The 14624-nt window shown below is 44.5% G+C and overlaps 1 protein-coding gene across 1 annotated transcript; it reads right to left on the bottom strand.

Moving 5' to 3' along the window:
* Positions 1-3101: 3101 nt before the first annotated feature.
* On the bottom strand, positions 3102-12653 carry LOC309559535 (chymotrypsinogen A-like). Its single transcript, XM_082262828.1, has 7 exons — positions 12595-12653; positions 12014-12117; positions 10195-10274; positions 9749-9827; positions 8767-8947; positions 5903-6036; positions 3102-3295 (listed from the first exon to the last, which is right to left on the bottom strand). Exons 1-7 carry the CDS (start codon positions 12644-12646, stop codon positions 3134-3136), a joined length of 792 nt encoding a protein of 263 aa, XP_082118954.1. The 5' UTR covers positions 12647-12653; the 3' UTR covers positions 3102-3133.
* Between the last annotated feature and the right edge of the window lie 1971 nt (positions 12654-14624).

Here is a 14624-nt window from a genome sequence, read left to right as displayed (position 1 = left end):
TCAGGGGCCTAGCCAATAAAAAACAGTTTAATAGATACATGACCTACCAACGTTTGCGGAGGAAGCTGGATATTCTTGTCTCGAGAGGAGGAGATCCTGGGGCAATCTCTGAAGTGAAAATCCTCCTCAGGAAGTGTCAATATGATCGGCATACCTCTTTGGTTCTGGAGCGGGACTATGGGAAATACCACTCGCCTGACCCTTACCAGAACTGCAAACAGGGTGTAGCTGTTAAGATGGTCATTGGCCTTAAGGATAGTACAAGTTCCTTGACAAAGTCCAGGTCAGGGATCCTGGAGGTCGTGAGGTCTTTTTATGCTGAACTTCTTGGGAGGAAAGAGCTTGACCGAGACAAGAGGGAAAGCTTTTTTGACTCTACTCCAGGTCTAAATGGTGGAGATGTCCCTTTGATGAATTTGACAGAAGAGATCAAAGTTGAAGAGGTGACGAGGGCAATTGAACAGCTTGCCATCAAGAAGTGACCTGGACCGGATGGTCTGACGGCTGAGTTTTACAAAGCCTTTAAGTCTATTCTGGCCCCACATTTGGTAGAGATTTTTAACAGTTGTCTTGCTGAGGGGGTGCTTCCCCCTTCCATGAGACACTCAGCTGTGATTCTTCTTTCAAAAGGTAAAGATCCTTCGATGATTGAGAATTGGCGCCCCATCAGCCTTCTCAATGTCGATAGAAAGGTGCTGGCGAAGATACTTTTCTGGCGCCTATCGGCAGTAGCAGAGTCTTTGCTTTCTCGCCATCAGCACTGTTCGATCCAGGGTAGGAGCACCTTCACAGCGGTTTTAGCTGTCCGGGAGGCCTTGGAGCAGTGCAGGGCTGCAGGCTGGGGAAAGTATTTACTGGCATTGGATCAGGCAAAGGCTTTCGATCGTGTCAACCATGAGTACCTGTGGTTGCTCTTTAGTAAGTACGGTCTGCCGGGTGGTTTTGTCGATTGGTTAAAAGTCTTGTATAAGGGGGCAGAAAGCTTCCCTCTTGTTAATGGTTGGGTTGGACAGTCCTTTGAGGTTGGTTCTGGGGTGCGCCAGGGTTGTCCCCTGAGTCCCCTGCTCTATGTGTTTGCAATCGACCCCTTCATCAGGAGGCTAGAGAGCAGCATGTTGTGTGGGGTACCAGTGGGAATCCCGGGTGAGCCGCCTTTGAGGGTTGTTGCCTATGCGGATGATGTGTCAGTGATTGTCACTGGGACAGATGAAGCAGAGGAGGTGGTCTCTCTGACATCACGGTACTCTGAAGCATCAGGCTCCAAGATCAATCAGGAAAAGAGTAAAGTTTTTTGGATGGGAAAGGAAGGTGAGGGGTTTGATCTCCCGGACACCTTTCCAATGCCCCAGGAAAAAATTAAGATATTAGGCATTGAATTCGGACCTGGCGATTATGGCCTTAAAAACTGGGAAGGCAGGCTGGAAGTTGCCAATACTAAGGTGGTCAGCTGGAAGAGATGGAAGTTATCTCTGAGGGAAAGGGTTGATCTGATTAAGACTTACCTGATACCGATCTTCTTGTATGTCAGCCCTGTCTGCATCTTGCCAGTGTCTCTCTATGCTAGGATCTATAGTGTGTTCTTCCAGATGCTATGGGGGAACAGACTGAACCCCATCAAGAGGAATGTCACCTATCTATCCAGGAGGGAGGGTGGCTTAGGTATGGTCAACCCCGTTCTTTTCTTTTCACTGCTATTTCTCAAGTTTAACATTGGTAGTATGCTTGCAGTGGAACCTCCTGGATGGGCAGGCATGTTTAGATCTTGGTTTAGGCCTTTTCTGCGACTTTGGGAAGAAGGTGGCCAAGTGAAGAATCTCAGGGGTCATCGTGGTCAGCTCCCAGCCTATGTCGCTCCGTGTCTGAAGTTGCTGCGGCAGTGGCGACTGTCGGCTGAAGATCTCAGATCTGCTCTGAGGAAAGTCCTTATGAGCCGAGTCTTGAGCGAAGTCTTTCATGACCCACTGGCCTTAAGGGATTGCCCAGGCCCAATTTTGAGGGAAGGGTTAAGATTGATTAATTTGGCTAGAGTCCCCCTTAAATTCAGGGATCTGGCCTGGTTGTGCTTCCATGGGAGGCTCTATGTTCGGGGCAATTTGAAATTCCGCAGTGGGATGGATCGTGGTTGTCCTCGGGAGAAATGTTCAGGTGAGGAGGAGACTATGGACCATTTTCTGCTTCGTTGCCCTTTTAACATAGAGGTATACAAACAGGTGGGGCGGGCCCTCGGTGTTCCTTTCCTCTCCAGGCTGGGTTATGCTGAGTGGGTGTATGGAGCATTCAATACTGGTGGGGGCTTTTGTTTGGATACACTTTTTTTAGTTAGCTTAGTAGTCCGTTATTACACCTGGAACGCACGGTGTCAGGTCACCCTTCGGCGTAAAATCCTTCCTGTTCAGGTGGTGGTGTGTGACATTCTGCATGAGGTGGGGAAGATTCGGGTGCTTGAGAGAGACAAGTGGGGTCAGAGGGCTTGGTTGAAGGCGTGGAGGGGTTTCAAGCCTCCCTGACTGCCAGTAGTCTCTGTCCTGGGTGTGGCTTTCTGTCTCTTATCACCCTAGATTTTTTCTTAATGCTCAGTTTTTGATAAATGGCTGCATACATAGGTGATGGGTTGTGCCTCTTAGGCCCTCTCTGCTGCTTTATGTAAATAGTTTTCTAAAAATGTTGGAAGTGGATTATGTATATATTGTATATATTCTGCACATGGATGTGTATTCCTTTGTTTTCTGTTGGAATATTGTACTATAGTTATGTTTTTTACTTTTGTATAAAATATGTTGCTTGATTCTTTTCAATAAAAGATCAATAGTGTTCCACAATTAGTGTCAGTGGAAAAAATAGAGCCCCATCATTGGTGTCAATGCCCCATTGCTGGTGTATAAGGAATAGTGTTTTGTATCAGTAAGGGAAATAGTTTTCCAAAGGCCTTGTAAAATCAAGTAAAGGGCCACATTAGGCCCCTGGGCTGCACTTTGGACACCACTGGTCTAGGGGGTCAGTAACACCAGGAACAAAGGAACCCAAAAACCAGTAGCTCCTTCGGGAGTGAGCTCTACATGAATCTTAAGAAAATACACAGCAAAAAAATAGTTGAAGTTACTTTATTGAGTATCATAAATGGATTGGATGGTATTTAGTTAGCGGCAAGAGTCTGGTCCACCCAGGATCTGAGGACGGTGACGCGGGCGTAGACTCCGGGAGAAGATGTAGCACAGGAAGAGCTGCCCCAGGACACAATACCGGCCAGTCTCCAGGCTCCGCTCCTCTCGCACACAAGGGGTCCACCAGAGTCACCCTGAAAGAACCAAACCAGAGATTAGAAGAATTCTCATGTTGATGAATGTATGTGTGATATCAATGGTCAGCATTTCTTACAGAACGTTGGAGTCATGAAATAATAATAATGTATTCATTAATTCAACAGGACATAACTAACTCCTACCTCAATGGGGATTCAATTCATTGTAAATTAATGGAACCAGTAACACTTTAAAAAAAAGCTGTACATTTTAATTACAGTCTTTGTACCCACTGGGGGGATTCGCTTTCTCCATTTGTACTAAAACAGAAATTGATGGGAAATCCAACATTTTAGGGCCAGAGGGGATGGGAAATCCTCCAATGGGGACATAAGTTCCTGTGACAACTCACTGGCCTGCATTTCTTGCAGAACTATGGAGTCAAAAAATAATATCATCTACAATCGAGTGTAGACTCAATCCGGTATATTTGCAACATAAGTGGAACCAGTATTTGGATTGCAACGTAATTCCAAAGATTTTCTTTGAGGTTAAAGTGGTTCTATAGGCTCAAGGTATTATTACCTTCTATGCATTAAATTAAAAAACCTTCCCTGTGCATCAGCCCCCCCCCTTCCGCCCAACCCCTAATACATACCTGAGCCAGATCTTCCTCCAGCGATGAGCATGAGATTCTCTCCGGGACCTCCTTATTGGCTCCCGCTGCTTTCAATCACAGCCAGTGAGCCAATGAGGAGGGGGGGGGGGGAGCTGAGCCACGACTCTGTGTGTGAATGGAACAAGCCTTCTTGGGTGCCCCCATTGCAAGCTGCTTGCTCTGGGGGCACTCGGCGGGAGAGAGAGGCCAAGAGCGTGGCGAGGCACCCGAGAAGAGGAGATTCGGGGCTGCTCAGTGCAAAACCAACTGCACAGAGCAGGTGAGTGTGACATGTTTGTTATTTAAAAAAAGAAAGCCTTTAATATTAATTTAACATACATTTTAAGAGAAGCCGTAATTTGTGTTTATTATTATATTGGGTCTCATGGGTGTTAAGGGAATGTTACAGAAATGTGTATGGTTTTTATTGCTGTCTTTGTACCCATTGGAGAGAGTCACCCTTTATTTTTGTCCCTGAAACAGAATTTGATGGGAAATCCAATATTTTAGAGTTGTCACCAGAGCAAGAGGTGATGGGAAATCTTCCAATGGAGACATAAGTTCCTGTGGCAACTCTCTAAGAAGAGAAATCCATTCACTTTGATGAGATTTACTCTCACTTTCTGCTGTATCTCTGTAACAGAAAGTGAATGGAAATCTACCTAGCAAGACACAGACAACAAAAAATTATCCAATTCATCAACAAGTGACCTGATCTGTGTTTGAACTTGTAAGGGGTCCATTGAACCTGTTACCAGTTAAATCTCATGTCACATGCCGGTCAGCCTGTAGGAGGGGTGCGGTGGCAATAACTCACACAGCCAGTTGCAATAAAAAACATATTGAAGTAAGGCAGAAACAGTTCACACTGGGACAGCTACCCAGCCGGGCACACTCAGTGTCCCATACCGTGAGATGGTAGGTTCCAGCCGAACCAACAGCATCTGTTAAGAGGGGACAGAATGTAGCCTGACTGTCTAGTGCCCAATCATGAAGGTATCCAGAGAGATGTGACCCTGTGCTTTACCTCCTCACCAGAAACCTTTCCCTACCGCTAGTACTGTCCCTAACAGATGGGGTACCTTTCCCTACACTACCCAATCGCATAGAGCATGCCAAACCCAGGGGCCAGGGTCTTATATAGACTCTGCCACACCTAAGATGGCCACCAGAGTCACATGAATGGCCCACATCCAGTTGGATCGCTACCCCAGTGTCTCAGGAAACCATGGAGGAACCCTGTTCCTCATTAATTCCTCTCCCCCTGCATTGCCGCTAAGGTTGAGCGCCACTTGCAGTGGGGACAGTAGACTGCACCTGCCTTCAAGGCAATAAGTAGACCAGTAGGCAGTTGCATGGTACTTAAAGCATATGTCAAGCCATTTTATTACTTTTTCATAGGGGAAGGGGGGAGGATTTGACAAGATTTTACTGCTATTCAGAACTACACTAGAAGGATTTCGCCTCACTCCTGTTCTGCTAACAATGTTTCACCAGACAGGAAGTGAGGGGAACTCAAAAGGGACACAGAAAGAGATAAAGTCCTAGTCTCTTCCTGCTCTCCTGGAAAAAGTGATTTTAATTCTGTCGGTGTTGGAGAGTTCCCCTCTCTTCCTGTCCAGTAAACTGTCAAGACTGAAAGTGAGGGAAGACTTAATGAAGGGAGCCATGGATAGCTGTAAAATACTGACAGGGCTTCTAATCTTTCCCAACTCTTTACAGACTATCAAAAGAAAATGTTGGATGTGCACTTTAAGATGGCCTTATGTCATGATTGCCAATTTTTGGACTTTGTATAATCCACTTAAGGTCATCTACCTCATGATGGCACTGCTCAACCACCATGCCAAGCTTAATGCCATCTTATATATTCTTTACAATAAAACATCAACGTGTCTCATAGAAGAACTTGAACTTTGGAACAAATCATAAAACACATATATAAACAATTAAAGGGTCTAAAAGAACCCCCACTGGTCATAAGAAAGTGTGTATGTCATCGTACCATGCAGGAGGAGGCACCGGAGGCACCAGCGCAGATCATGGTGTCCCTGATTTGGGATCCCCAGTAGGACTGGCACTGAGTGTTGGTCAGAAGAGGAAGAGCCACCTGCTGGAGTTTAGCTGGCTTGGCTTGTGCTTAGGAGAGAGAGGGAGAAAAAATATTAACATTAAAAATGCACGGCAACTAGCATACTTAATCTCTAGGTTTGCCAGACATGCAACTTAGTAATTCGTACTACTACTCATCAATGTAGTTAAAAGTGGTCAAGGAGACATTGACACCTCATCAGATTTATCATTGCCAAAAAAGTAGATGTCAAACCAGGGACAGAAAGCCAAGGTTCCCAAAGCTTCTTAAATGTATCAGAGTATCCCTGGGCTGGTATATCAAATGCTCTTTAAGAAGGGTCAAATTGACATGTGCTAGCCAGTTCTCTAAAGGAGGTGGATATGGAGGTGCCCAGTTGAATGCAATGATTTTTCCACCGAGAAACAGAATCCTGGATATTGGCACCCCTATCTCATTAGGATACAATTCCTCGTCTACATTCCCTAGGATACACACCCAGGGGAACAACTTGTGCTTGATAGCTCTATTGGTGGTATCTAAAATAGACTGCCAGTACATAAATAATTGTGGGCACCGCCAAACTATGTGTACAAAGGTTTGCCAGGTCCTTGTCAGGTCCTTTGATATCTCATGCAATTGGGGCTTTCCCTCCGACCCAATTTAAATCATTTTGGTATAGTATAATATGTTCTATTGATAATAAAAAAGCTGTGATGATCTCTGCTTTTCCCATCCTTTTCTGTTAGGGATGGTAAAGGCTTCTAGGTAACTTCCCAAAAGGGCTTTATATTTATATCTTTGAAATAAGGCTCCTTATTTTATACTTTTATACTTTTCTCTCATCTCTGTATCCTTGAGTGGAATCTTTGTCAGGGAAATGTCACTTATATTGACTTGTGATGTAAGCACACGATGGAGCTGAAGATACTGAAAGAATCTTTGATCAGGTTTATTATACTCCTCCTGTAAATCACAAATTGCCTTCGGAGTGTTTCCAATATACAACTGATGAAGATACATAATATGGTCATATTATTTGTAATGTATTTTCATACCACACGCCAACCCTTGAAGTCTACATTATGGCCATGCCACTGTGACGCCTGTTCATACCAGACTGACAGCCCACCTTGGAAGTCCACATTATGGCCATATCATTGTAATGCCTGTTCATACCAGACTGACAGCCCACCTTGGAAGTCCACAGTATAGGCCATATCATTGTAATGCCTGTTCATGCCAGACTGACAGCCAACCTTAAAGGTCCACAGTATGGGCATGCCACTGAGATGCCTGTTCATACCAGACTGACAGCCCACCTTAGAAGACCACATTGTGGTCATGTCATTCAGATGCCTATTCATACCAGACTGACAGCCCACCTTGGAAATAAACATTATGGCTATATCATTGTAATGCCTATTCATGCCACACTGACAGTCAACCTTAGAGGTCCACAGTATGGGCATGCCACTGAGAAGCCTGTTCTTACCAGACTGACAGCCCACCTTGGAAGTCCACATTATGGCCATGCCACTGTGATGCCTGTTCTTATCAGACAGATATCCCATCTCAGAAGTCTATATTATGGCCATATCATTGTAATGCCTGTTCATACCAGACTGACAGCCAAGCTTAGAAGTCCACAGTATAGGCCAAGGTACTGAGATGCCTGTTCATACCAGACTGACAGCCCACCTTAGAAGACCACATTGTGGTCATGTCATTGAGATGCCTATTCATACCAGGCTAGAACTGACAATTTCCCCCATTTTCACTTTAAAAGTCTAAGAGTTTTTCCAACTTATGAAGCTTCTCTAGGTAATTCATCTGCTCACCAATATTTAAAGTAATAATTTACTCCACCAAAAAAACCTAGCATATTCCAAAGCATCCAGTGGAAGGGCTACACGTCACCAGATGTTTTTTATTTCTGTCAGGGACATGCAACAGTGGCCGGCAGCTTACCTTCTCCTCCATGTCTCCATTAGAGGCCTGACTCTCTTTCTGGCTGCCTTTTATCGTCTCTACTCTCTGTATGGCTCCACCCCAGGCCATTCCAGGAAGTCTATATTAACTAGTGCACTGCAGGTCTGCTTTGCTGTTCAACTTTGTTTGTTAGCTTGTGTTCCTGTCTGCCGTGTGCTACGTCTACCTTGCTGTGTACCGATTTTTGGCTCATCCCTGACTACTCCTGTTTGCCTGTGACCCTGACCTTTGGCCTGTCTCTCGGTTTCCCTCGTCTGTCTGTTTGCCCCGACCTCGGCTGACCCATCACTATTCCTTGTGTCCTAAGTGGCTGCTTCCCCTCTCTTCCTACGGAGCATGACCTGGGGGACTCCAGGGACCACGACCTGGGTTCAGCTGCAGTGAAGCCCATCCTCACCATTAGAGGCTCTGGTGTACACCTGCTGGGCCTTAGACACCGCGCCCTGGGGAATATTGGGTTCACGTTTCCTGTCCATCCGCAGCAGTCAACTATTGGGTTCACTACCTTGTGGTGCACCCCTGTCCCCAACAGGGTTCACGTGTCACCTGGCCACAGGTGACCTGACAATTTCTTTCTCCAACATTGTCTATATTTCACTCTTTTCAAAAAGAATGACCCTGCTCCCAAAATAACTGCTGGATCTCACCAACTAGATCTGCAGGATGGCCACAGCAGGAGAAGAGGACCAAAGCATACAAGGTATGCCCTAAAAATTTTGATGGAGGATTTTTAGGGCATGCTTCTTTTTCTTGAGGACTTTAACTGGTCAATATTGTATTTTTTAAAGAATATCTAATCCACTTACTGGCAGCATTGGTGTATCCCCATCCGGTAGTGACGCATCTTTCTCCTCCATTGAAGACATCAGAGGAAGCAGCAAGACACACGGGAGCCACACGGTTATTGAGGGTGGCAGCACTGGAAAGCTTGATCAGGGTGATGTCATTGACGATGGTAAAGGAGCTGTACTGGGGGTGTCTGAAGACCTGAGAAAAGTTATAAGGATTAATGTTTTTATAGATTTTAATAAATCAGAATCTACTACTGAACTTGTAATAAATGTCCCTCTTAATCTTCTTTGTAGTTGAATCTGCTTACTTGTCATCTTATAATCTACTATTAACATTATACTGAAAGTTGTCTCCACCTCAAGCCGCCATCATATGTTAGGGACCCAAACAGTTACTTTGGACATACTAGTGCTTTTACACCTGGGAGTACACCTGCATGCTAATTATATGTGAGAACCTCAGTGGGGGTTTCCTCCATTAACTGTGGGAAGCAGCCCTATTGAAAGCAATGGGAGGCTGCCTGCTCCTGCACCTAATTGGGACCAATCACGTGTAATCGCTCTTATAGCATTCACCCCTGCTGTGGATCTCACATCTAACCGGCAAACAGGTGCATTCCTAGGTGTGACTGTACCCTTAAACAGGGGTAGACAACCTTGGCACTCCAGCTGTGATGAAACTGCAAAATCCATGAGGCATTGCAAGACTCTGGCAGCCACAAACATGGCTCCCAGAGGCTGGGGCATAATGGTATTTGTAGTTTCATCACATCTAGAGATCCAAGGTTGCCTAACCCTGGGCTGTATGATTTGGATATTCTTCAACCCATTTATGAGGCAGGCTATATCCGACTTGCTGCAGCTTTTATGTAAATTGTGAGAAGCTCGCAGTGTGCAGTGAAATCAGAGTGAGTCGTTTCAATGCAGGAAAGGAGCCTGTAAAAGTAGAATTCTCATGTCTAATATTCCCTAAAAAATGAAAGTAATAAGAGCTTACTCTGCCGATAGTCTTGACCTGGATGGGCTCAGCACTGGAAGACTGGTCGAATTCACCCAGGATCACACGATGTGCAGTTCTAGATGGAAGAGAAACATGGCAGATCATTGGTAAATGGTTAGGGGTCGTGGTGACTATGGTTTTTAGACTCAATCCTATACCCACAGTTGATCCAGAGGAAGGTGAAAAACCCCAGCAAAGCATGATCCAATTTGTTACAGCAGGGGAAAATATTCCTTCCTAAACCCCCGAGAGACAATCGGATATTCCCTGGATCAACTTTACCTATAAATATTAGTACCCAGTTATATTATGTACACCCAGGAAAGAATCCAGGCTTTTTTAAAAGCAATCTACTGAGCTGACCAGAACCACCTGGATGGAGAGATGTGAAGCATTGCAGTGAATGATGATTTTGTAGTAGAATATTATCATATAAAACTTACGTGACTCCACAGTGGGCAGCAGTGACAACCCAGAGACTGTTTATAAGTGAACCACCACAGAAGTGGAATCCAGTGTTGTCCTGTGGAAGAAAAATCATGAGGTTATTGTGTTATATACAGATGACTTCACCTAACCCATGGAGAAAAGTACCAGCTGTTTTGGACTCTGACACTTCCCTTTACCTTCATATCACATAACTAATTGTCTAAGCAGTCAGACATGCTGGTAACACCGGAAGAATCCCAAAGCAGCACCTTCAGCTCTCCTGTTGCTATTATTTATCTATGCCAGCAAGACTGTAGAGTTTCCTTTTCTTGTAATATAGGTCAGTTTAAGGGCAGATTTACACTAGATGCGGTGTGAATTCACTTTGAATTCACTGCAAATCTGCACCGCATCAAAATCGCAACCTGTTCATGCAAACTGATTGCAGAGTGTAAGCTAACTTAACTACACCCAGCAATCAGTTTGCAAACTGCAGCGCGATTCCGATTCCGGTGCGAACAAAAAAAGGGTCCTGCATGAGTTTGGTCTGAATGCGATGCGAATTCAGCCATAAAGTTTGCACCCCTTTACTGAAGGTGAATAAAAACCAATGGAGGGATTTGCAGAAATGGGTGAAGGATGCTAAATTGAAGTGAAGGGATTGGAGAGAGTGGTGGAGGACACTGAATGGAAGCCAGTGGAGGGATTGGCAGAGAGTGATAGAAGACACTGAAGGGAAGCCAGTGGAGGGGTTGACACAGAGGGCTGGAGGTCAGTAGAGGGGTTGGGAGAAAGGGATGGAGGACACTTAATGGAGACCAGTGGAGGGATTGGTAGAGATGGGTGAAGGATACTGAATGGAAGCCAGTGAAGGTATGGGCAGAGAGTGGTGGAAGACACTGAAGGGAAGCCAGTGGAGGGGTTGACACAGAGAGGTGGAGGACACTGAATGGAGGTCAGTGGAGGGGTTGGTAGAAAGGGATGGAGGACACTTAATGGAGACCAGTGGAGGGATTCATAGAGATGGGTGCAGGATACTGAATGGAAGCCAGTGAATGGATTGGCAGAGAGGGGTGGAGGACACTGAACGGAAGCCAGTGGAAGGATTGGCAGAGAGAAGTAGAAGACACTGAATGAAAGCCAGTATAGGCATTGGCAGAGAAGAGAAGCAGACATGGAATGGAAGCTAATGGAAAGATTGGCAATGAGGGGCGAAGGACACCAAATGAAAGTCAGGATTGGTGGACAGGGGTGGTGGACACTGAGCAGTTGTTAAGGTAAAAAAAGTCTGGCAATAGCATTCATGAAAGATTGAAGAGGGAGCCTATGTGGAGGCAGTCCTATGAGAAAGCCATTGCAATATTCAAGGTGAGTGATATTAAGGGAGTGATTAATAAGCTTTGTTGTTTCATTGGTTGAGAAGGAGTAGATTTTGGAGATATTTTTGAGGTGAAGTCAACTAAATTTGAACATTGATTAGATTAGGGGCTGAAAGGACAGGTGAGAGTCTAGGATTACACCCAGTACTCTGGCATGAGCGGTTGGGACTGATACTTCTATTATATTGTGAGCTCAATTTTATAAAGATGGAGTTTGAAGTAGTGATGTGACATCCATGCTGATATATCAGTTAGTAATTTAGTAATGTGAGAGGAGATTAAAGGGGTGGGGTGGGGAGTATAGAGATAGATTTGAGTGTCATCAGCATAGAGGTGGTATTGGAAGGCATGGAAGGTTTTCAAGTGACCAAGGGAGTGGGTGTGGATAGAGCAGAGAAGGGGTCTGAGGACAGAGCCTTGGGGGACCCCTACAGAAAGTAAAAAATGATCTTACCTGAAGAGACACCTGCCATGGCCAAGAACCAGAGACGGCATTTTCACCATTCACAACCCTGGCGTAGCCGGAGATAACAGGCTTGATGGCGGGAACACCACAGCCTGAGAAAAAAAACACATTCTTAATACATTGTTACACACTACCATATAATAAACCAATGTGTTGGCTTTTCATTTTTTGGGGTTTTTTTTTAACGTCTTTGCACTTTGTCTACATATCATTGTTAATAAGGTAGATTTTCCTTTTTTTTTTTTTAATAGTTAAATAGGCGGAGCCAGGCTATCCCAGCCATATATTGCTCAGTAGTTTGCTTGCTTTATTGTCTTATACATATTAGATCAGAAGTTAATTCTGAAAACTGAATTTAAATTAGAATGGTTCATCGTTGTGATTAATAAGATGCAAATTGCCAACAATTTTCATTACAATCAGTTCAATATTCTATGTTTTACGTACGTTCTATCAATGTATGTGTCTAAAATGTTTGTTATATATATTTAGTATGTGCAAAAAATATATATATATATAACTGTTATATATAATACAAAGTGCCACAAACACACAATATGTGTACTCACCATAGGCTCCGCTGAGCAAGGCCAGGCAGGACAGGACCCACAGGATTGCCATTTTCTGCTTTTCTTTGCTATAGTGGTAATTGTAAGGTCTGATCAGCTTATATACGCTCAGTCAGCCAATCAAGGGAGAGCTTCAGGCTTGTGATAAGGACAATTTTAGCACACCTGTCCGGAAACTTGAGCATTTTTAGCACGCTTATCAGGAAACCTGGAGCAAATTTCACAAACTTGACCTAAAGGAAAAGATAGGAGGAAACAGGTGTTACAGGAGAACGTAGATTGTCAAGACTTTCATTGAGTGATGAAATCTATACATATTCCATATATTTCAGAATAGAAATGACACATTACTTTTATTAATATTATTATTATTATTATTATTATTATTATTATTATTATTATCATCCAACAGTTTTTACATAGCTTTACGAAATCAGAACAGGATAGGCCACTTTGAAAGGATGAGTTTTTAGAGATCACCTGGAAAAGGAGTAGGTGATAGTTGGACAGATTGGGGTAGGAAGTTCCAGAAGATGGGAGAGGCTCTGGAGAAGTCCTAGAGAAAAGCATGGGGGGAGATAACAAAGGAATTCGAGATCAGGAGGTCTTGAGAGAATCAAGGAATATGGTTTGGTTGGTATTTTGAGATGAGGTTGGTGATGTAGCTTGGTGATGTTGTGGACAACTTTGAAGTTTGTTGTTAGTATTTATAATTGTATTAGTTGGGTGAGCGTAAGCCAATGTAAGGACTGGTAGAGAGGGGTGGTGGACATTGAACAGTTGGTAAGATGAATGAGTCCTGCAGCAGCATTCATGATGAATTTGTAGGCAGGTTGAACTGTGTTTGGTTCTAGTGAGTTAGCGGCTGGCCCAGGCCAGGGGAAGGGGTTAACTTGTGGAAGTTTTGTTCTCAGGCTTTTTGCACCTAGCCACCCCCCCCCCCCCCCCCCCGTGATATAAAAACAGGCAAGGCTGAGGTCCTGTGCTCTTGTTGAGGTTTTCCTTCTTAGTTAAATCTTCCTAGCTGTCGGTACATGGAAGCAGGATTGAAGACACTGGGATTTTCGGAGCCAGCCAAGCCATGGACAATGCCACAATGGACTTTGCTTCACAAAGACATGCCTGGGCAACCACACTACTATAGTAAGAGTTGGAGAAAAGACATCGCTCATATTGAACTCTCATGCCGCACTTGTTCAGTAAAGTTATATTAATGGCTATGAGCCTATTCTGAAGTTATTCAAAGGGGTGCATGTTGGTTCTGGTGTATCTAAGGAACCAGGGTGTATGAAGTACTATGGGGTATGAAGTAACACCAAGACAAGAAGAGGAGTGTAGTTGCTAAGACTAACCAAGTACAATTTCAAGACACCAAGCAACCAATTTTTAGGCATGGTTCCCTTGTAAGGTGACAGGTCCTCCATTAGCGACGGGGTCATTGTTTGGCTCACTCCCCAACGGTCGGTATCCAATAGCAATTGGATCTAAACCCACATTACATTGATACAAGTGCATTCATGAGGTCCATGCTATGTGCATGGTAGGACCACATTCTGTTACCTGGGAGTGAGACAACAGAAGTACACTGGACTAGTGGACTGGGCGCAGGCTGAGCACATCCCTCTAAATGCAAACATACAAGTTACAGTGTGTAGTGACATGGGACAAGCCACTTGTCAGAGAAACTTGGCATTTATTGCTGCACACAGTGAAGGCTCATCTGTAATAGGGATGATCGAACGGTTTGGGTCGACCAACGGTTCGACCCGAATATTGGCTGTTCGAAATTCGGCCGAATTCCGAACTTTTTGCGGAAAAAGTTCGTAATTCGGCAACCAGAACCGCCCAAAATGCAATGGGACAGAAACTGGGCTTTAAAAGCCCGTGATTGGACCAGAACCATCAGTAAAAGCCAATTGAGGGGGCAGGAGGATGCTAGGAATGTGATTGGAGTGACTAGGGGGTCCAGAGGCCAATCAGTAGTGAATACGCTCCCCAGTATGTAACATAGCCCTGCAAAATCTCTAGCA

Source organism: Pelophylax lessonae, assembly GCF_965119305.1.
Source record: "Pelophylax lessonae genome assembly, chromosome: 1".
Classification (NCBI taxonomy): domain Eukaryota; kingdom Metazoa; phylum Chordata; class Amphibia; order Anura; family Ranidae; genus Pelophylax; species Pelophylax lessonae.
Note: the sequence above shows the minus strand (reverse complement) of the source record. Positions and strands in the feature narration are given on the sequence as shown.